At 42.7% G+C, this 21,118-nt stretch overlaps 1 protein-coding gene and 1 long non-coding RNA gene across 2 annotated transcripts in view; both read left to right on the forward strand.

The window, feature by feature from the left end:
- The window catches only part of LOC145419522 (uncharacterized), a 6,448-nt gene extending 4,747 nt beyond the window's left edge, over window positions 1-1,701 (forward strand). The window contains exon 3 of the long non-coding RNA XR_013900831.1: window positions 908-1,701. This is a non-coding gene — a long non-coding RNA (uncharacterized LOC145419522). The remainder of the gene's footprint in view (window positions 1-907) is intronic.
- A 9,398-nt stretch (window positions 1,702-11,099) lies between these two features.
- tbx22 (T-box transcription factor 22) lies at window positions 11,100-18,179 on the forward strand. The gene is made up of 8 exons (XM_026187941.2): window positions 11,100-11,456; window positions 11,891-12,149; window positions 13,312-13,413; window positions 13,487-13,661; window positions 15,712-15,876; window positions 16,676-16,740; window positions 17,000-17,085; window positions 17,179-18,179. Exons 1-8 carry the CDS (start codon window positions 11,321-11,323, stop codon window positions 17,703-17,705), a joined length of 1,515 nt encoding a protein of 504 aa, XP_026043726.1. The 5' UTR covers window positions 11,100-11,320; the 3' UTR covers window positions 17,706-18,179.
- The last annotated feature ends 2,939 nt before the right edge of the window (window positions 18,180-21,118 follow it).

A 21,118-nucleotide genomic window follows, 5' to 3' on the forward strand; every position in this document is an offset into this window, starting at 1 on the left:
AGCGTTGTCTCCCATTAATTTCTATATCTGGGAAACTTTATGCAACCAGAGGAGTCGCCCCCGTTTGGCCATTAAAAAGAATGCAGAAACTACATCTGTCTTTTATGTGTGTGGTGTTTTCATGCTCAAACAAATGCCCTCCAAGGCAGAATCACACCATCTCTAGCACTGTAGCACAGTCGACCACGTGAATGTGAAATTGTATTTTAGCATCACAATGAGTCTTTTAAATTCAAACCACAGTTTTACAAAACAGCTTTCACATCAAACATAACTGCAGATGCTTGGTGAACGTATTAATTATTATTCATGTCATACAGTGTGTGTGTTTTGTCCCGGCTCCCTAACAACATCCCAATGTTCTATCTATCTATCTATCTATCTATCTATCTATCTATCTATCTATCTATCTATCTATCTATCTATCTATCTATCTATCTATCTATCTATCTATCTATCTATCTATCTATCTATCTATCTATCTATCTATCTATCTATCTATCTATCTATCTCGTAACTCCTGCACTCCCAGCATGATTTAGAATTAATAACAGTTAATCTTTATGTTAAAGCTATGTGTGGTGTAACCCATATTAAATGGTTTAAATGGTAATGATGCATCTAAATCCATTAACTATCCTCAATTTTACAAAGGGGATAGTCATCTAGAGAAGGTTGTAGAGTTTCCCTGCAGTAAAAACACATCCATTGCAGCACAGTATTTTTCCAAAGGGAATTACAGTGTTCATCTTAAAACAAATTTCCTAAACTATTCATGTACAGCATATAACCCACTGTTCTTTAGCTTAAACAGGCATTTTCAGCTTTGTGACTTTTGGCTTAAAAACGGAGAATTCTGCTAGATTAATATTTCCTATATTCTTCTCCTCTCTGCCGTCTCTCCCAGCTTGTGTCTAACTCGAGGCCAAACCAGCCAAACTCTGACAGTTTGACCTTCCTCAGAGGTCACTCCTATTCTTACAGCAGCCAGCCCAGCACGGCCTCCTGCTTCAACACAGGCCAGCCCTGTATAACTGATCATACCGCTATCCAGACTCATTCTGCAGAGATGTGGGAATGAAAGGTCCGATTAGGGCCTGCTGGAAGTATTCAGCACACAGTCGCTACCCTGCCCGGCCCATCACTCCAGTCGGCGGCCCCCTTCTAACCAGCCCCTGCTCCCCTCCGTCCTGCGCTCCTCAGAGCTGTGATTGGCATGTGAATTACAGTGTGTGGTGATGATAATAAGAGTGCTAACCGGGGCCAGGCCTGCGCCTTCGAGCCAGCAGCCAATCCCAGCTGGCACAGCCTGAAAGACAACCGCTGCCACCATCTGAAGAGGCAAATAAAAATGACAAGCTAACTGTTAAAGAACTGCTGATTTTTCACATGTTTTAAAAGCTTTTGTAGCTCTGCCAGATCTTTCTTTCTTTTTCTTTCCACCCAACTTCTTCTTCTCCTAAATTTTCACCCTTCTCCCTGGCCGCCTGCGACCACATCCAGATACACGAAACCCCTCATTTATCAGGGAAATCTAAAAATAATCCCTCCTCTGCTGCGGTGTGGCTTTGATAAAAAAAATAAATATTGGTGTTCAGAACGATTGTGCGCTGTGGGACAGAAACAGATAAAGACATGCGTGACGGTTCCTCAACAGCTTTCCACCGCATGCATGTGAAACGACGGATTTCCCCCCCTCAAATAATTACTACTTCCCCCTCTCACCATACGTGTTAACAACAGCGAAAGGAGCACTCAACACATTTCAAACTCCTGCTCAAGTCAGCGAGCCATCCAGAAAGTGTATTTACGTTGGAGCGTCGTTCACTTTTATGCATCGCTCTATCCAAACATTCCCAAAATCGTGTGGTAGTTACACATTACAGTATTAGAAAATTACACCCTAACACCCAGCAGATTAGTTTTTCACCCCTTGACATCCTTCTGGGAAGTAGAGCTCTCATTCCCAGGGATCTATTCCTAAATCCCAACTTTCCCGGTGCCCCGTTCAATCAGCGTCCTGCTTGGCAGAGTTGCCCCGTCTGGGCTGTCTGCGAGGGAGAAAAGATGCTCGGCTCAGACCCTCACATGCAAAGTCTGACTCTCATTATCAATTACGGCTGTTTTTGTTTCTTTTTACCACAGCCATTAACCACACTGTTACTGGCAGCCAGGGGGAGTTAGTGAGAGAAAGAGGCAGGCAGAGAGAGAGGGAGAGAGAGAAAGCAATTTTCATCAAAAAGAATTAGCTATCCAAACAAGTGAGACGAATGTGCCGTAGAGTCAGTTTCACAGTTGGCCTCATGAAAGCATTGTGGACAGATGAAGATCTATATGTTTTTAATGGGAAGAGGGTGAGTAGTAAGGGATAAGTAAAAGCTTAGGGAGAGAAAAGAGGGAGGGAGAGGGAGGACATAATTCACAACACACTTGTGGTGAGAGGAGGAGGAGGCCTGCATCTTGGCAGAGGCGCTCCTCTCCTCTCCTGCTTTCCTCTTGCCCTCGCTCCTTTGTTACCGGGCTGAGACAGAAGGAGCCAGTGAAGGCTGGATGCCGTGACACATGAGCCATTAAATCTTCCTGCACTGCGGGCAAAGGGGGAGGCGGGGGCAGCAGTACCAGGCCCTGTGCCCAAGATCCCCACATGCTGCCAGGCTAGAGACCCAGAGAGCAGACAGCAAGAGGGGATCCACAGAGGGAGACAGAGTTTCACCACGTCTATAACTATTGTAATAACTCATAACAACCCCCCCAAGACTAAATGATCTGTAGTTGATTTAGAAATGTGCTGCTGAGGAGCAGAGACAGGCTGAGCTTTCTATCTAAACTAATCTCAAACTAATTTTTTCTGTCATATGCATTTTGGTACAAATTTAACACCAACCGGATACCTTTTTCTTTTTTTTAAACAACACAATGTTTATAATACAGTGTTCCCAATTTCCACTATGGGAACTGTTATGACTAACATTATTAATGGGTGTGTTTAGCCGCTCACGGCACATAGTTGACATTGTGGTCTTGATTAAATATTGGAAAAGTCAACATAGCTTGAAGCACAAGACACAGCGCCATTACTACAAGTTAACTTCATATCAACATAACTTCCAGGAGACGGTTTGTTTATTGTTCATTCCCTTAAATGTGTCAAGCTGAAAAGCCTCAGATCCTCCGCTTCTCATAATGCAACCAGGTCCTTTTCAGGCGTCTCTCTTGGCTCAGAAACGGCCTTTCTTGGGTGATTTCATATGTGAGTGTACGGTAATTTCTCCATGTCAAGTAAAGGCTAATGAGTCTGTGCTGTTTGTTTGTGGGTCGTTCTGCAGAGCAGCTTCAGTTTTGTATTTAATAACTGAAGCTGCTCTGTTGAGTTGAGATCAGATGACTGGCCATTGGCCATTAAGATATTTTCTGACAAAGTCTCATGTGGCCTTCCTGTTCTTACAGTTTTTCCTCAGTTGCTTTGGTGCATTTCTCACAACAGAATTGATCTCTGCACCACTACTAAGGCTCTTCTCAAAACAATTAGTGCAAACTGCAAAACATGGTGGATAACTTGCAAGAGTGAGTCACTTCATCAAAAAGAAAAGTCAGTTGCTCAAAATAAGTAGTCAATGCTTCAAAAGCAAGTCCCTTAATCAAAACAGATTATTTTCATCAAAAGCAAGTACTTATATCAAAGTGTCAGGGCTGTCACAATTACAAGTCATTACACCAGCACCTTTGGTCACAAAATCAAATGGTTTGAACATGTTCTCATTGTGACGGATTTCTTTGTAGGTGCTTCCCAATGACATGTCAAGTCTGGACAGCATGCATGGCATGTTGAAAACCATAACTTGTAAAGGAAAATCAAGACACTTCATATGCACTCTTGATAATATTTAATTGAAACTGTTCACAGCATTGTGCAACTGGGGAAATACAGTAAATCAAACATTTTACAGCAAACAAACCCACTTAGACAGTAAACCTTACTGCAGTAGTTATGAAACAAAAAAAAAAAGAAGAAAAGAAAGAAAAACACCAAAAAACTGAAAAACAGACACTGTTGCATATCAATCAATGATATCTAGATGCTCCCGTCTGTCTGCCCACATATTTGCATCAACATCACAGCAAATGTCAGCTCTATCGATGCATCGGGGAAAGCATCTTCTGGAGTATCGAATCCACCCTCTGCAAGACTCTGCTGTGATGTCATCACAAGCTGCATCCATAGCTGCTAGCAGGGTCATTTGGGTATGTGGATGCCTGTCATATACCTTCCACCTCCAGGAAGAGAAAAACTCCTCAATTGGATTTAGGAATGGAGTGTAAGGAGGAAGAAACTCCATAAGTATCCTGTCGTGTGCTGCAAACTACTGCCTGACTACAGCAGAGTGATGGAAGCCAACATTATCCCAAACCACTACATGCATTGTCCGATTGTCACCAGGATCATCCCTTTCATTTTGTGGGATTAGGTCCCTATAAAGAGCGTCCAGAAAAGCCAATAGGTGTTGTGTATTGTATGCACCAACACGAGGAATATGGGTGTGAACGCCATTTTCTGAGATTGCTGCACACATTGTAATATTTCCTCCTCGTTGGCCTGGGACATCAACGGTGGCTCTTTCTCCAATGTGATTGCGTCCACGCCGTCTGCCTTTTGCGAGATTGAATCCCGCTTCGTCAAGATATACAAACGTGTGCAGGTGTTCCCTGGCTTCCAATTCCAGGATACGCTATACAAAGGATGAGAATGAAAAAGTCTGTAATGGTGCATTTGGCACAACAGATTGTACAGTTTGAATTGTAAATAGGATTACAGTAACATGCATAAATGTAAGTGCAGTGCATGGCCTAAACTTTTACAGTAAACAGAGGTACATATGCAAACATGTTTTACCTGTACATACTGGTGACGGCGCTCCTTCACTCGATCACTGTTCCGTTCAAATGGTACTTTGGTACTTATGAGAGCATGAGGGTGGGAATGGATGTTTGTGTCTGTGTGTGCCTGTATGTCTGTGTCTATATGTCAGGTTGGGTATCAGACGCCACCTCTCTGGGGACATCTCAGGCCCTCCAAGGTTTGGAGGCCTATCTCCACCCACCACCACTTCCCCTGCCGGTGGCGGACTCCCTCAGGTATCGGTGCGTTGGTGGTTCTTTGTATCTGGGGGTGGGCGTCCGGGTACACACCGGCTCACTCCTTGGCGGCCGCTTATTGGGGCTCGCTCGGGCCACTTTGGAGGTGGGGTGCCCCCGGCCTCTCGGCCTGGGGCTCGGTCACTCAGGCACAGCTGGCTGCCGGCGGAGCTCACGGGCGCGTCACTGCAACTCCCCCTGGCTTCTGCTCCGCGGCTGCTGAATGAGCTCTCATCTGGGACTCTCCTTAGCTCTTACTGGGACAGTGGCGCGGCTGCCCCTCTGTGGGTCTTCCTTGGTCTCTTGTGTTCTGGGGGCCTCTGGATGTCTGGAGTTTTGATCTCCTCCATACCTGCTTCATACCATAGAGGACAGGGCTGTGGCTCCCCACACTCTCTAGCAGATCATTACATGGAGAAACCTTTGGAATGCAAGCATGCTGATCCACACAGGTATGCAACACATGGGTATTCACAGATGCGGACTACAGCTTTCTTGGCTGCTGCCTCAAAGCACACTGTGCGCTGTCTATCTTGCGTGCTGCACAATATCGTTTACTATTTAGTAACTATTGATATCTATGACTAGCTAGTTTATTGTGATGGTGCTTTTTTTTTTTTTTTATTATTATGTTGCTCTTTGTTGTTTGCTGTCTCCCCTGTTTTTTTTGTTTTTCTTTCTCTCCATACAGGTGACCCAGGAGTTTTTTTTTTTTGTTGTTTTTTTTTCTCTCTTCCCCCCCTTCTCACCGTCTCTTCTCCCCTTTGGTTTTCTTTCTTCCTCTCCCCCTCTTTCTTTCATTCTTTCCCCCTGTCCTATTAAAAAAAAAAAAAAAAAAAAAAAGGATGACAAAGGATGAACTGAAGCTCCGCCATCACGTGATGTCACATGCTGCTGTTTCTGATGTCACTTCCAAAAAAAAAACAAAAACAAAAACAAAAAAAACCAAATGGTACTTTGTACAATCGCTTCATGGACATTTCATTCCGTCTGAGGACTCTGTCTATGGTGCAAATTGATATTGACTGAATATTTCCGAAGATGGTGTCATCTTCTACGACAGTTCTTTGTATTTCTCTCAGTCTCAAAGCGTTGTTTGCAGCCACCATTGCACAAATTCTTTCCTCTTGCTGCGGAGTCAAAAGTGGACCTCTTCCACCTCTTCCAGGTTGTCTGGCAGTCCTTTTTGAGATGCAGATGAAAAAAACAAACAAAAAAAACACAAACATAAATAAGCGCAAACATGCTTACAGTAATTGTTACAGGACTATCATTCAAAACTCCTTTCTTTACAGCATTACTGTATTGTACCACAGCACACTATGCCACACCTGGGCCTAGTCTGCGCTTCAGTTACAGTACGTCTATATGTAAAGATAAGGTCATGTCCTAATGCAAGTCTCCTGTAGGACTATGAAAGTGCAGAGCAAATTAGTTTGTGCTGAATAACTACATTACAGTATGCTCACCTGTTTTCCCGACGAAATGTCTGAATAATAGAACTTACAGTAGTTCTATTACATTTGGCTGCACCCTTCGACCAGCCTCGGCCATTGTGAGGCCATGGTTTATCACATGATCCACAAGTGTTGCCCTGATTTCGTCAGGAACGTGTCTATGTGGTTGGCCTCTTCTTACCCGGTTTTGTCCTCGTCCTCCACCGATTCTCACCCCTCTTCCACAAGGCTGACGTTCCATGTTCTGCAGTTTTGTAGATTCAGTATGCACCTCATGCCTGTCTGTTGGTTTACACATTATATATATACTTGTAGAGTAGGGGATACTATAACGCGATTCACCTGTGACTGGGTAGAAGAGGCTTTTCATTGGTTGCAAGTAAGAGTAACACACACCAATTTTCATTAGTGTGAGATAAGGTTCACCTGAGAAAAGTAATTTATGGAGATTTTCATGGAAACTCCTTAAAAATAGGGTTTTCAAAATGGGTGTACAAATTGTTTGACAAGATGTTCAAAAATTTTGAGTGCACTGACACAAGCAATGAAATGAAGACTATTAGTTGTAAGGACAATGACTATTCAGCCGGTACAAGTATAAATAATTGTGACATTCATGATAAAAGCAAGGAGATAGTGATGAATAGCAAGTCAAAAGTGACCATTCTTTAGATATTTGTACTTACTCAACTGCTTCATGTCCAAAGGCATTTGGACCTGTTCATTACCTGCACCATGTTAGGCAGGTAATGTGGTATGTTTCAGTTACTTTTCTCTTCCCAAAAAGTTCATTTTGGTTTCATCTATCTTAGAACTGTTCAGGCTCTTTAAGATATTTTCTGACAAAGTCTCATGTGGCCTTCCTGTTCTTAAGTGTAACCCATATACTCAAGAATCCTCTGAATGTGTGTGTCCAATCTGTTGATTGCAGACAGTGATACTCCAACCTCCTCAAACGTGTTTTTGACTTGGCTAGATGCTGTGAAGAAATGAAGGAAAGAATTCTGCAATCATCCACTTTAGGTTTCCTCTGTAGTCTTTCTGACTACACTATACTATTATTCATTTGGACACTTCTTACGTTTTGCTATCTCTCTTTAATAGTTGATTTTTCTTCCTAAGAATAACCTCCCTCACTGGCACTGACATGTTTTCAGAACTCATGGTTCCAGTGAAGAGAGACCAAATGAGAGAGTTCAACGGTCAACTCCAGATCTTCTGCCTGCTTAATTTGTTACAAAATAACATGAAAAGAGGCCTCATCTGTGAAACTGCTTTAACTGTAGGATTACTGCCGAGCCTCTGAAAACTGGGGACTGTGTATAAAAATGTCTGAAATTCCTGAGCAGTTAATGAATACTTTTGTTAAGCTGCCTGAAGTAAAGGCGAAGGCCTGCATTTCAATCCCATCTTGATTGTTTGGTTTAAAATTCAGCTACAAAATGATTTAGAAAAAAAAAAGTTCTTTGGGGACCTAACTGTAAATCCAGAAATTAATTTACATGCGGTGATGATGTGCAGAGAGTGTGTGAAACTCCCACATGCCGGATTTATGTGTTGAGTATATGATGGTCATTAAATTCACAGTTGTGAACATAAACAGCAAATAGCTCTACAATCCATTTGCTGATAAACTTAAGGGTCTCTTACATTTTTTTTACCATTTCATCATCAGATTTTGGAAGATAGCGTTTGGATGACGTTCAACAGCAAATCAAGAACCACGATGTGCTGGCACACAGAGTTAATTAATTACAAGTAGAAGAGGATGTGATCAGTCCCAGTGACTCTCACATGAGTGCTGCTGCAGATGCAGAGGCAGTGAATGTGAATGAAGGCTTCATTCCTGCAGGGACATGAAAGTCTGAGAGACACTGCTGTACCTCCAAGAAGAGGGACAAGGCAGAGGTTATGAGTAGCAGATGTGACATTACACAGATGCACATCCCTGGACATGATGACATGAGGATGAATAGCTTCTGTTTGGGCTTCCTTATGCGTCCTTTTCCACGTCTGCTTCGAATGGAAAACAGGAGCAGACGATGACGATAACAGCAAACAACACAAAAATGAGCACATCATTGTCATAGCAGTCATAGTACTCCAGGTGAGCCGTCATCCATGTACCAGCACAGAGCAGAGAGGTCACATCCCATTAGAGCCACCGTCCTACATTTAATCACTCTGCAAACGTCACAGGAGACAGGCAGTGGAAGTTTGACGTTTGGCAAGAGAGCTGGCATCCCGTGCCCAGAATAAGCCTCTCACACACACACACACACACACACACACACACACACACACACACACACACACACACACACACACACACACACACACACACACATGACCCAACTTAAAACAAACCATAAGGGAGCCCCGTCACATCCATTCAGCAGTGAGCCACAGACAGCCAGGCCTGTTTATAAACACACACGTTGCGAGCTGTGAGCCTGTGCGCACATACAGCACATGGGTGTGTGGCTGGTGGTGATTATTCTTTGGGCCCTGGCCTTCAGCTCCAAATAGGCACAAACTTGGAAAAAACAAATAGCTGTGAATAAACAACGCGAAAACTGAAGTGCAGATAATAGAAAAACACTTCTTATGGACAAATAAAGGTCCTTTAGTTTAAGGCCAATTATTTGCTATTAATTAAGGCCCTGTATACAAATCAACAGCATGGCAGCGAGAAGCCGGAAGGCGAAAAAAAATGAATGGGAAACCTAATTGCAGCTGGTCATCGAACTTCCGCTTTAATGGAAACCCGAGGCCTCCCTCTTAATTGGATTTGAATCCCTTGTTTCCGCCAAGCGCGTGCACGCATATTGTGTTTAATAAGAGGAAACATGTGTGCCAGCCATCCCTGAACGGCCGCAGGTTTGCGCCAAATCAGAAAGCAACAAGAAGGTGCCGGGCCGTTTAGCAGAAAGCCAGGCGAGGCGATCGCTCGTCATCACTCTCCTGACATCCCATAATCCCATGAGAAAGATTTATGAGCTGACTGGCGAAGACAGCACGGAAAGCAATCTCTCAAACATGCGAGGAAAGAGACTGCGCAGGCTATTTCTATCAGTTTTGAGCGTCTTTTTCCAATAAAAGCCAGCAGGAACAGCAGCAGCAGGCCGCAGCCAGATCCGATCTGCTACACCCTCCTCCTCCCCCCCAGCCTGAAACCACGGCGGGTGTTTGAGATGCTTTGCAAGAAAACGACAAGTTAGGAAAGAATAAACACGAAGGCCGGGGTCCGACAGCAGGTTATATGATGACAGGGAACATGTGATTCCGGTTGGTCATAGTTCTCCATTTCCCGGCTGTTGTCAGAGATTTCCATCAGCAACCAAACCAACCGTGCTGTAAACACAGCCCTCATTTGTTTTCTCCTCAGAGCAATTACACCATGTGATTAAAAAACATTTTAAATAGAGCCTTTGCTGACTTTTATTTGTGTAAAGCGGATCTATTTCATGTCGAGCAGTAATGTAATAATCCCGAGCTGTCATTACAGACCCTTTTTCTTCCCCCTGTGCGCCAAACTCCATCTGATCCACGCATTTATGAGAACCAGACTATTGCGCACAACCTCACCGGGTACCACGAATAAGAACCCCACTTCTGTACCAAGGAAACGGGAGACGTGAGCGCGCTTTACGGAAAGCCTTCAAATTAATATAGGAAATGTTAGCTTCAGCAGACATGCAGAGAGTTTCACGGTGATATTTTACCTTCCAGATGGTCCGAGTTAACAGATCTAAATATTTGTGCCTTTCGCCTCCTTACAATATTTGACAGAATAAGTGTATTAACCTATGGGCCGTCTAAATAGGAGAGCATCTTAGAATGCAAATGAACGGCTTATTTGTTTAAAAAAAATGTCCTTTACATTACAACATTTACATTTGACGAAGATACAGGATAAATTCAAGCCATCAAATTTATTTTTGTCTTAAACGTTTAATTTTATTATTTAATATGAGTCGAAGATTACTGCCCAAATTTATGAACTGACCTAAGAATTTTGAATTTCTGAGGACAGTGAGGCGCGCAAACATGCTCCTACAGACTGTTCCGAGACCAAAGTAACACACAGCAAAAAATATCCAACATCTATCGAGTCCTTTTACTTTTCTCTCAACGTTAAGAAACAAAAAGATATTTCAGATAAGCTTAATTCAGGTGCGTATTGAGCCAAATGGCTGCTTGTTTTGGTTCCAAAGTTCCAACGTCGAGCGCAAAAATACTGATTATGAAATGAATGTCATTATTTCACTCTTTATTATTTCACTTTATTCTCATTCGTTTCAGTTAATATGAATTTCAGGTTACATTAGAGTTTAGGTGGATGTCTACTACGGCGCGGGGCCGCACGTGAAGGAATGCGCGCTCTCCCCTCCTTCTCTATGACGCGCAGAGCGGAACCGGAGGAACGAGCTCTCTGTGAGAGAGGGAAGGCGAGAAGTTGATCCGGTTAAAGGGGGGAAATGTTGTAGTGAGAAGAGGCGTGCCAATAATCAGGGAGGTGTTTTTGATGCGGGCGCGCGTCTCGGAGAACACATGGGAACGCAGCGGTTTAATTACGCAGCGTCACGCGGAGCTCCCTGAGGTGCTGCGGCTGCTGGTGTTTGCTCTGCCTGTCCTCTTCTGAGCGAGCTAGGGGGCTGAACTTTGTGCGGGACGAAGTTAAAGTTCGGGGGAATACAGGAGCCGTACAGACGGTGTTTCCCACCAGGATGCAGGGACTGAGCTCCCGGGCTCACGCCTTTTCGGTGGAGGCGCTGGTCGGGAAGCCCTGCAAGAGGATTAAAGTGTCGGAGGAGCACGAGCCGAGCAGCGCTGACACCAGCGGCGATAGGAGCATCTTTCCCGGTGAGGACACTTTTGCTTAACCGCCGAGAGCACCCTGCTGCTTTTTATTTGAAGGACTTTTACGCACAATTTTGGGGGAAAAAACAGAAAACGCACAACTTTCTAGTTGCAAGGTTCAGTTGATTTTTCATCTTTAGGCCACATTTAAAGTTCTCAAAAATTAAAATTCTCATGATTTAGAATATATTCAATCAGTTAAAACTCAAGAGTTATCACGTGAACTTGCTTTTGAGGAATAGGGCTAAAATTAGCTCGCTCTAGGAACTTTAACATTCATGAAGTAAAATAAGATTTATAATATTACCAATTTTTAAAATTTCCCCAAATTAAAAGAGCTTCCAAAGTTCTGGCTTTCCATTAAATATAAAAAAAAATAGACACATTTCTGTGTTTTTTCTCATTTCTCTTTTTTCACTCCTTTCCCCACTTTTCAGACCAGAATAAATATCCCATCAACCAGCTACAGAAAGCATGTCCGACACCGAGGAGGGGAGAGGACCCCTCAGCCTGTGACCCGCAGGGACAGACTGACAGATCACAGACTGAAGACTCTGACCCGAGCAGCGAGGAGAAGAAGCCGAAGGAGAGCGACTGTCGGCCGGACAGAGAGGTCCGAGTAGAGCTGCAGGGCTCCGAGCTGTGGAGGAGATTCTACGAGATCGGCACCGAGATGATCATCACTAAAGCCGGAAGGTAAAACATCTGCGCAAGAAAGACTAAATTCAAAGAAGTTCGTGTGAAGTCTTAGCCCCGCACAAGCCGTCTTCCTGCTGATTTTACCAACTTTAACCAGCTTTTTTATTTAAAACGTTTAAACTCCAACTGTATTTGCCTCCACGTTAACAAGCAAAGAGCTACAGCCGTTTTTCTGTAGATCACCAGATACAGTGCAGTCTGGCCGTTATGTTTTTAGTGCCACAGTTTGAGATTTCAGTTAAAACGACAGTTTAATCAGATACTTTATCTTAGTGCAATTTAAACCCGTCGGTTTAGTTTTCAGTCCGGGCCTCTGAAGGGGATTACCCCCGCAAATAAATTTTAAAAAGACTTGTCTACATTTTAATGATAACTGAAGGTGTGCTTCCTCATTAAAGCGTCTGTTGCAAATAAAATCCAATGTGGAGCGGGCTTATCAGGCTATGATAATTACATTAACTGTTCTGCGGTCACAGGTGCGGCTTTATCGAGGATTTTAAAACGCTCTATCAAGATACAACCAATCGGAGGCGAGCAGAAGAACAACAGTGTACAATAAGATCACTCCCTAAACTAACGAGGCAGCTATCATTAAACAAATTATGAGGTTCAGAACAAAAACTGAAAGTGGCTTTTCATCACGTGGAAATATGTCACTTACTTTTGCTTTTGTGAATTAACTCATATTCATGAACTAAACCGTTTTCTAAATCATTCTTAGCTAAGTATTTTACCCATATTTGCCGATCTGTAAGATCTCTTTTATGTGACGCATCGTTTGCACAGAGAAAACTTGTTGTTGGGAGTGTAATTAAGCTTCTATCTCAGGTTCGCAGAAAACGGGTTCTTGCTCAGATAAATGAGTTATTGGAACATGACTGCGCGCGGAAATCTAAGTTCCGTTTACTCAATCACCGACAACACGCGCTGTAAATCTCGGACAGTGACGACGCCCTCAGGGCCCCTGGAGGTCCCTGAACTTTCCTGTGAACCTGGCCGGCAGAAGCAGAAGCGTCTCGGCCTCTTCTTGTCTTTAAGACGTCGCTATAAACTGAAATCCGTGATGGCCAAATACGCATTTAACAGTTTTATTAAGCAGCTTTCATTAAAGAGATCAAACACGACTTCTCTCTTGTTATTTTTCCTCTCCTCTCATCAGGAGAATGTTTCCTTCTGTGCGCGTCAAGGTGCGCAATCTGGACCCTTGCCAGCAGTATTATATCGCGATGGACGTCATGCCCGTGGACTCCAAACGTTACAGGTGAGCGCCGATTTTTTTTTTTATTCTTGTTGTTGTTTTTTCCTTTTACTTACACGCGCTTTCCTCCACGCAGGTATGTGTACCACAGCTCGCAGTGGATGGTGGCTGGAAACACGGATCACTCCTGCATCTCGCCGCGGCTCTACGTGCACCCGGACTCCCCGTGCGCAGGAGAGACGTGGATGCGTCAGGTCATCAGCTTTGACCGAGTCAAGCTCACCAACAACGAGATGGACGATAAGGGACATGTAGGTAACCCACACGCTGCCTCCTGTTGCTCTTCTTGCTTTGGATAAGGATCAGATGCACTAAGATTAAAAGGGAGTTCGTTTTTAAAGCGTATGTGCTGAAGATCATTCTTTAATTTTTGTGTATTAGATCATGATATTAACAAATCTTTTTAATCATTTTTATGTGTTTCTGCGTGTTGCTTTTGCTTTTCTGACTGCGTTGAGAGTTTCAGTCCTTAAACTGCTCTCCTACACATTTGTAACATCGAGGGGAAACCTGGATATCTTAGAGGGAGGAAGGAAGCGGAAATACTTCTCAGCTCCAAAGTTTACCGCGAAAGATTTAGCAATCTGCAAATGTTGTGACCAGGGAGGCATCTGGAGGCTTTTCGACTCGATCCTGCTGTTTATACGTCCACGCTGGAACTTGTGTGTTTATGAAATTAATTTCATGTTTAAAAAAAAAAAGAAAGAAAAGAAAAAAGACAAGAATAACTTTCTCGAAATCCACATCTCTCGTGGTCAGTGTAAAATCTCAAATGGACATTTTACGCATTTTTAATTAACTTTATTGTCTTCACTTTTTTTTCTTAACATATTGCTGTTTGTCAGTAAGTGCTGAGTTTATTTTAGAAAGCGTTTCCCTCCACTGTGAAACCTCATATATCACATTACCGTTTTTTTATTGGGCTTTTCTCCTGTGAAAAGAAATAGTCTAGATCAGAGGTGTCAAACATAAGGCCTGGGGGGCAGAATCAGCCCGCTGAAGACTCTAAGCCGGCCCATTGGGCAGCTATAGAAAATGGGAAGGAGTGGATAGAGTTTAAATTTCTATCTTTAATTTCATAAATTTTACAGCTTTTCCTATTAATAAAACCTCTCCACCTCCATCGCCTTTCATCATACAACATCACAGTAATTTACTAACAGATAAAGAGCTAAATTTACAGGAAAGTTACTGTTTCAAATATTAAATATCAAATAATATGAAAATTTTAATGAGTCCACAATAATTTAAAAAACAAAAACGTTTGTAATTACAGGATAGTCTGTTTATATTAAACTGTATTAAGAAGAGCTTTAGGCTTTATAATTACAGAACAGTGAACTATTATAGCCTTTTCTATGATTTTACACATTTATCATGTTGTTTCACCGACCCGGCCCATTTCAGATCACTTAACATCAAAGTGGACTGTATGTGGCCCACGACGCAAAATGAGTTTAACACAGCTGCTCGAGATGCTAGGACCACAAATTTTTACAGTTGTGCTGTTACATTTACATGTTTATTTGTTTCGACTCTTTTCAGTGTTTTTAATCTACTTTCCCAAATATATATTAAAAAAATGATAATATTAATATTCCACCTCAAAAAATTGTGCTATAAAACCCCCAAACAACCTTCTAGGAGACCAGTTTTACTCCATGACAATATATGAGGAACAAAATAATTGTTTCATATATTTTGTTTTGTTCGCAAAGAGGTCACATGTAACCCATAGTGTATTACTAATAATTTGTCAGACCTTTGTTAGTAATATGACATATTTAACCATATTTGATGTTTTATTAGGTTTATTTGATGAAAGGCACATTTGTGCTAAATACTTTTATAAAACGTAGAGCTCTTCATAATTGTATTTTAAAGACTTGGATATTTCCTTTCATTATCCTGTTAATCATGTAACCTACTGTCGTGCACCAGAAGAAGATTTATATCTAAAACAGCCTGAAATCCACTTTTTTAATTTCCTTTTTTTAAGAATGAAATTTATTTTAAATTCTGTTTTACATTTTTAAAAAAACTACAAAGTACAGCAAAATTTAGTTTTTGCCAGAACTTTCTTTATTTTTTTGGATTGTTAGCACAAAAAATGGAAATGACAGATTTACAAAATTGCATTTTTTTTATTTTAAAGGGTTTTTTTTATATAAAAAACAAAAAAGAACATGCAGCTGTAATACTTGACATGTCCGTTTCTGATCTGAAAGATGATTCCAAATTGATGTCCACCTTAAAAAATAAATAAATAAAAAGCCTTTCATTCTTCGTCTCATGATGCAGATCATTCTTCAGTCGATGCATAAATACAAGCCACGTGTGCACATCATCAAACACAACCCTCGCATGGACTTGTCTCAGATCCAGTCGCTGCCTGCTGACGGAGTGCACAGCTTCTCCTTCCCAGAAACAGAGTTCACCACAGTCACAGCCTACCAGAACCAGCAGGTAACACTCAGCAGCAGTGCTGAAATACTTCTCAATACTTCTCACAAACAGAAGGTTTGAGCTCAGAAACTAAGCACACTAATGTTGGATTGTTTCTTTAATAAACATCTGACTTTTTCATGAATTGGAACATTAACAAAATGAAGTGATGTTTAATAAAGAAAAATCAGTCAGTGACTCTGTGTTACTACTGTTTGCCAGATTTGATCAAAAAACAGATGTTTAGCTTTTTCTTCCTTGGCACGGTTGTTATGATGATGTTCCAGTGAACAGCTCAGGCTGCTTGACCTCATAAAATGTCCACATTGTGAAGCCAGTGAGGCCCGGTTCCATGTGCTCGCAGCCAAATCATAAATTTGCAGTGTTCTGATTTTCTGCTGGTCCAATTGCTCAGAGAGGGTGTGTGTGTGTTCCCGTCGAGGGGACCTGACCCTGCTGTTGGCTACCATTCCTCCAGTAACAGAGCCCTCCGCAGGGACTGCCAGCTCTTTTCATCAGGGCTCATTTTACTATCAGTGAACGTGTTATTACAGAAACGCAGTAACGAGCTGTGACTGCGCCGACTGCCGCCGTCCACGGCCTATTAAAGCACAGGATAAAACCGAACGACCCTGAACCCCTTCTGCAAGAACCCCTGTTTGACATGGCTGATCGCCTTGGGTGCTGCTGGGAGATGCAGTCCCGCGGGGGTGCTCTGCCACTCTACTCTATTGTAAAAGCTGAGCTCATTGTTAGCTTAAGCACGTCAACCGTTGACAAATCCACTCTAACCCGTGTCTGTTCCTCTCCTCTGGGCCAGATTACAAAACTGAAGATCGACAGGAACCCCTTCGCCAAAGGCTTCCGAGATCCAGGAAGGAATAGGTATAGCAAACTCTCACTGAACGCTGAACATAAACACTTTTTATTTAGCTGAAAGTGCTCCACTAAAGGACCCAAGAGGGATTTAAAGTTCAACCACTGAAATCTGAAGCCACATAAAACCTACAAATAAAGCTGAGCTGAGTAGTGCAGAATTTCACACCTCTCAGTACCAAAATTTAAATACCTGGAATAACGTTTTTCATTGCTTTTACAGTATGTATAAATAAGTGTGTGTGTGTGTGTGTGTGTGTGTGTGCAGGGGAGTGTTGGATGGCCTGCTCGAGTCATATCCCTGGAGAGGCCCTTTCAGCCTGGACTTCAAGCCTTTCACCATACAGCTCCAAGGTAAAGTGCTCCAGCTCTATTTACTTCTGAGATTTGACTTTTTTACCGTGTTGATTCAGTGTCTTATTTTTTTCCTGTCCTGTCCGCTGACAGGGAGCTCAGGGTCGCCCACCAGCAGTGTGAAGAGCCTCCTTCCCGTCTCTTCATCTTCATCCCTTCACCCGCTGTCCTGCCAGGACGCCGCTGTCCACGCTTTCACTCTCCCCCTCTACAGCAAGACCTCCACCACCTCACCCAGCATTTCCCCTCTGCCCAGCAGAGCCTTCTCCTCCCTGGGAGCAGACAGACTGAGAGGCTTCTCCCCTCTGCCTCCTCTCACAGACCTCCCGCTGTTCTCTGCGCTGCAGGGGAAGAAACCGCCCCACTGCAGGGACCCGTGTCCTCACGAGTCCCCGGGGTCTCCTTGCCTACTCCCCTTACACTGCCCTCTCAGCCCTCAGAGCTCTCCTCTCCCCCCACATCTCTCAGACACTGTAAGCCCGTATTGCCTCTACCGCTACAGCTTCCCTCTGAACCCCCAGCTTGCAGCCATTTCCCGGCACCCCAAACTAGCCGAAGACACTACAGACTGTCTGCTGCGCCAGCCTCCCTGGCTCCCGACCACCAACCACTGCCTCTGACGGCTGGACGGCACTTGCGGGCTCCGGCCCATTGAGCATAACAATCCCAAAACTGAACACACAAAACAGAAAGGGCTGATCCTTCTTGATCCGACTGAGAGGAGAAATGTGGCTGTGGGGACTTCTTTGTATTTATAAACTCTTTTACACAAACGTGTTGGAGTTACCAGCACAAACAAGCGATCCTGAGGCAGATTGCGAGCAGCTCCTTTTCATTCTGCAATCTCGTCTAGAGCCAGAGAAGCCAAAAACGGAGTAAACAGAAACATTCCTGTTCAGGCAGGATGCAGATTTTTATTCGGGACAGATTGCTTTTGACAGTTCAGTCCACAGTTTTACTGCATCAAGGGCTGTAACAGTGTTACCAAAGAGCATCAGCAATGAGGTATGTAACAGAACTATTATAATGAACGTGTTTGTTAAACTGACCATAAGTGCCCATTAAAGTTTTTTCGTGCTTTTTGTTGAGCTCCACAACTTCCAAATGGTCTTTTTATACACTTTCAAACACGGCAGTGCACACATAGCACACGCATAATGACAGTTCTGCTTGAACATAAATGCCAAATGTATTTCAGAGTAAAGCACACATGCAGTATTGAGCAACAGGAAGCGAGTTTGAAGGAGACATGATGAAAGGGTGCACATTATGTTCCAATTATCTGCCGCTGTCCATTTAAAGTGAACAAAAGCATGTTTTGTGTTTTTGAATCTCTGCGTCAGGCCTGGCCACCCCTGACTAATAACATGAGCTCATCAGGTTTCTGTGTGATTTTTAGGGGAAGAACCACAGCTGCCAGAATCCAGGCAGCCAGTTTCCATTCCTGCATTTTATTACCAATAATAAGGCTAATCAGAGATGCATGGAGGTGAAATGGTTATTCAGTAGAGCCCTTTATTCGGAACAAGAGCTTTGCTCCCTGAAACAGTTTAAATCAGCTCTTTTCTTGATTGTTGTGTTGTTCAGAGTCAAATGAAAAGCTATCACTACCGTTGGCCAACACAACACAGTTGTTTTGGGGTTTTTTTTGCGTTCATACCAAATGGGGCACACCCGTTCAGCCACTGATGTGATAATTCCTGCCTTCAGCTCAGTCAGAAACCAGCACCCGTTCATCCCTGTCTCTCTCCTCCCTCTCAGCAGAGCTAGGAACAGCAGTTTAGGAAAAGTGGGGAGGGAGGGAGAGGGAAATGGCCTGTTTCCCGACAAACGGTCATAACCAAACAGCAATTTACTTGTCACAGCCGAGCATGGCGGTGAGCTAATGTGAGCTGGACGTGGAAATAGCAGGAAGAAGTTAATTGAGGATCTCGGTAAGGGGATGGCCCGTGTTTTGGTGAATGGTCAGGTGCGCCGCTATCAAACAGCCTGCTCTTTGTCTGCAGACCAACATAATCTGGACAGGTTATTTGATACTGTCTGTCATTTCCATTTGGCCTGCATAGGACAATCATTTTAAACTCCCTTCTAATTCCTGATCTTTCAATTAGACAAATTGCTTTCATACCAGGAGGGCTGAACATTGCACCTGTCACTCTTCAGTGAAGCAGGCACACGCTTGTGGTAGATATTAGAAGGAAAAAGATAACATGAGCATGTGGGCCTAAATATGAGTGTGCTAAATTGAAAAAGATAAACAAGAGGTTTGACGCACATTCATAGAGTCTGAAATAGCTAAAACTGTGTTTGATAAAATTCGGTTAAATTCAGTGTTGCTTACATAGCACCAAATCATAACAACAGTCGCCTCAATGGGCTTTATATTGTAAGGTAAAGACCCTACAATAATAGAGAGAAACCCCAACAATTAAACAACCCCCTTTGCTGTGAGCACTTGGTGACAGTGGGAAGAAAAAACTCCCTTTTAACAGGAAGAAACCTCTGGCAAAACCAGGCCCAAGCTGGGGGCAGCCATCTACCATGACTGCACATTGTGAATTAATACATGAAGGAGCACACTTACACTGTAGGCTTATACTTGTTGGTTTCAGCATATAGCAGTGTTCATAGTATCATGTCTTACTACGTAAAGTCCACGATGAATGGTGTACCTGTAATGGTCAAAAAGCTGAACAGCTGTACCTCATCAATGTCCATCAAACAATTTTTCTGCCAATAGAAGGAGAAATATGCCGCTAGTCTATGTTCCACCTAGAAAAGGTGGATTTCAGAACTCGTTACAGCAGTAAAGTCAGAAAAGTAAGAAAAAACAGGATTTGTTTCGCTTCTCAGGAGGTAGAGCCAGTCATATGTCACTAGCAAAGCAGTGCAATACTTGTTTTCTTATGGTTAAAAACACCCCTGCAGCACGCTTATGGATAGATCCTGATCAGTACTCCGTGAATGGCTTATTTAGCAAGTCACAAATACGTGATAGTGGCAGTAAAGATTCAATTTAATTGTTTTTAAAGGTTTTACACTTTTACTGCCATTCGCTCATGCCATCTTGGATTGTTAATTTGGGGTTTGCGGGACTGCTCCGATTTTCCAAATTGGAATTTTTTTGTTTTATTGTTTTTAATTTTGTTTGATTTAAATTGTTCAAGATGAAAATTCTAACTGGGAATTGTAAATTCTGTCTTCCAATTTCATCTGGAAAGCAGAATTCATATAACAAATAAAAAATAAAAATTTTTTTTAAAAAAAGCTACCTGGCTAACTGCAAAAGTATCCGGTCTTTAAGTCTGACGTTATCAACTGTTTCCGGGTCCAAACTCCACTTCAGGTCCCAAAGTCAAACTAACACTGCAGCATCACTGAGAGCTAAAAACTGTTTAAATTCTTTCATCTTTAATAAAATGATCAGTGTGGCTGCTCTACCAGGTGTAACAATTAAGTTTAACATCCAGGCATCCATGAAAACAGAATTTATTAAATTTAATGGCGTTAGAAGTTAACAGGAAGTTAGCTCGCTAGTTTCCACTTAACATAATATACCATGTTCTGACTGAGAGACTTCTGAAAAAATTAAGACATACAGCTCTGCTTCCGACATAAATAAGGACAGGAAACTAAACAGCAGTGACGTTTGCTGGGATACTGAATTTGGGCTAGCTGTCTACACAGCTATGGTTAGCATAATATAAACACATTAGCACAGTGAAGCTGGAGGATGAACGTTAACTTTTTTCCACTCGATAAGTTAACGCAGGTGTTCCCGATGGTTAGGGACAAATGCGATCGCATGGCAGGATGCTGTAACCGGACCAAACTTCAGTCAGAAGAACAACAGAGATAATCCATTCACAATAAGGGGTTAGTCATTAATATACTGCCGTGTGAGCTGGGCTGTAGTTACATTGTAAGGTTTTTAAAACGAAGCTTTAAAATGAACAGTGGTAATAAAAACCGAGATAGGCCGACAGTTATCAATACCTTTTTTAGGGGCTTGTTCAGATTAAATAGAACCTTA

Source organism: Astatotilapia calliptera, chromosome 2, assembly GCF_964374335.1.
Source record: "Astatotilapia calliptera chromosome 2, fAstCal68.1, whole genome shotgun sequence".
Lineage (NCBI taxonomy): Eukaryota > Metazoa > Chordata > Actinopteri > Cichliformes > Cichlidae > Astatotilapia > Astatotilapia calliptera.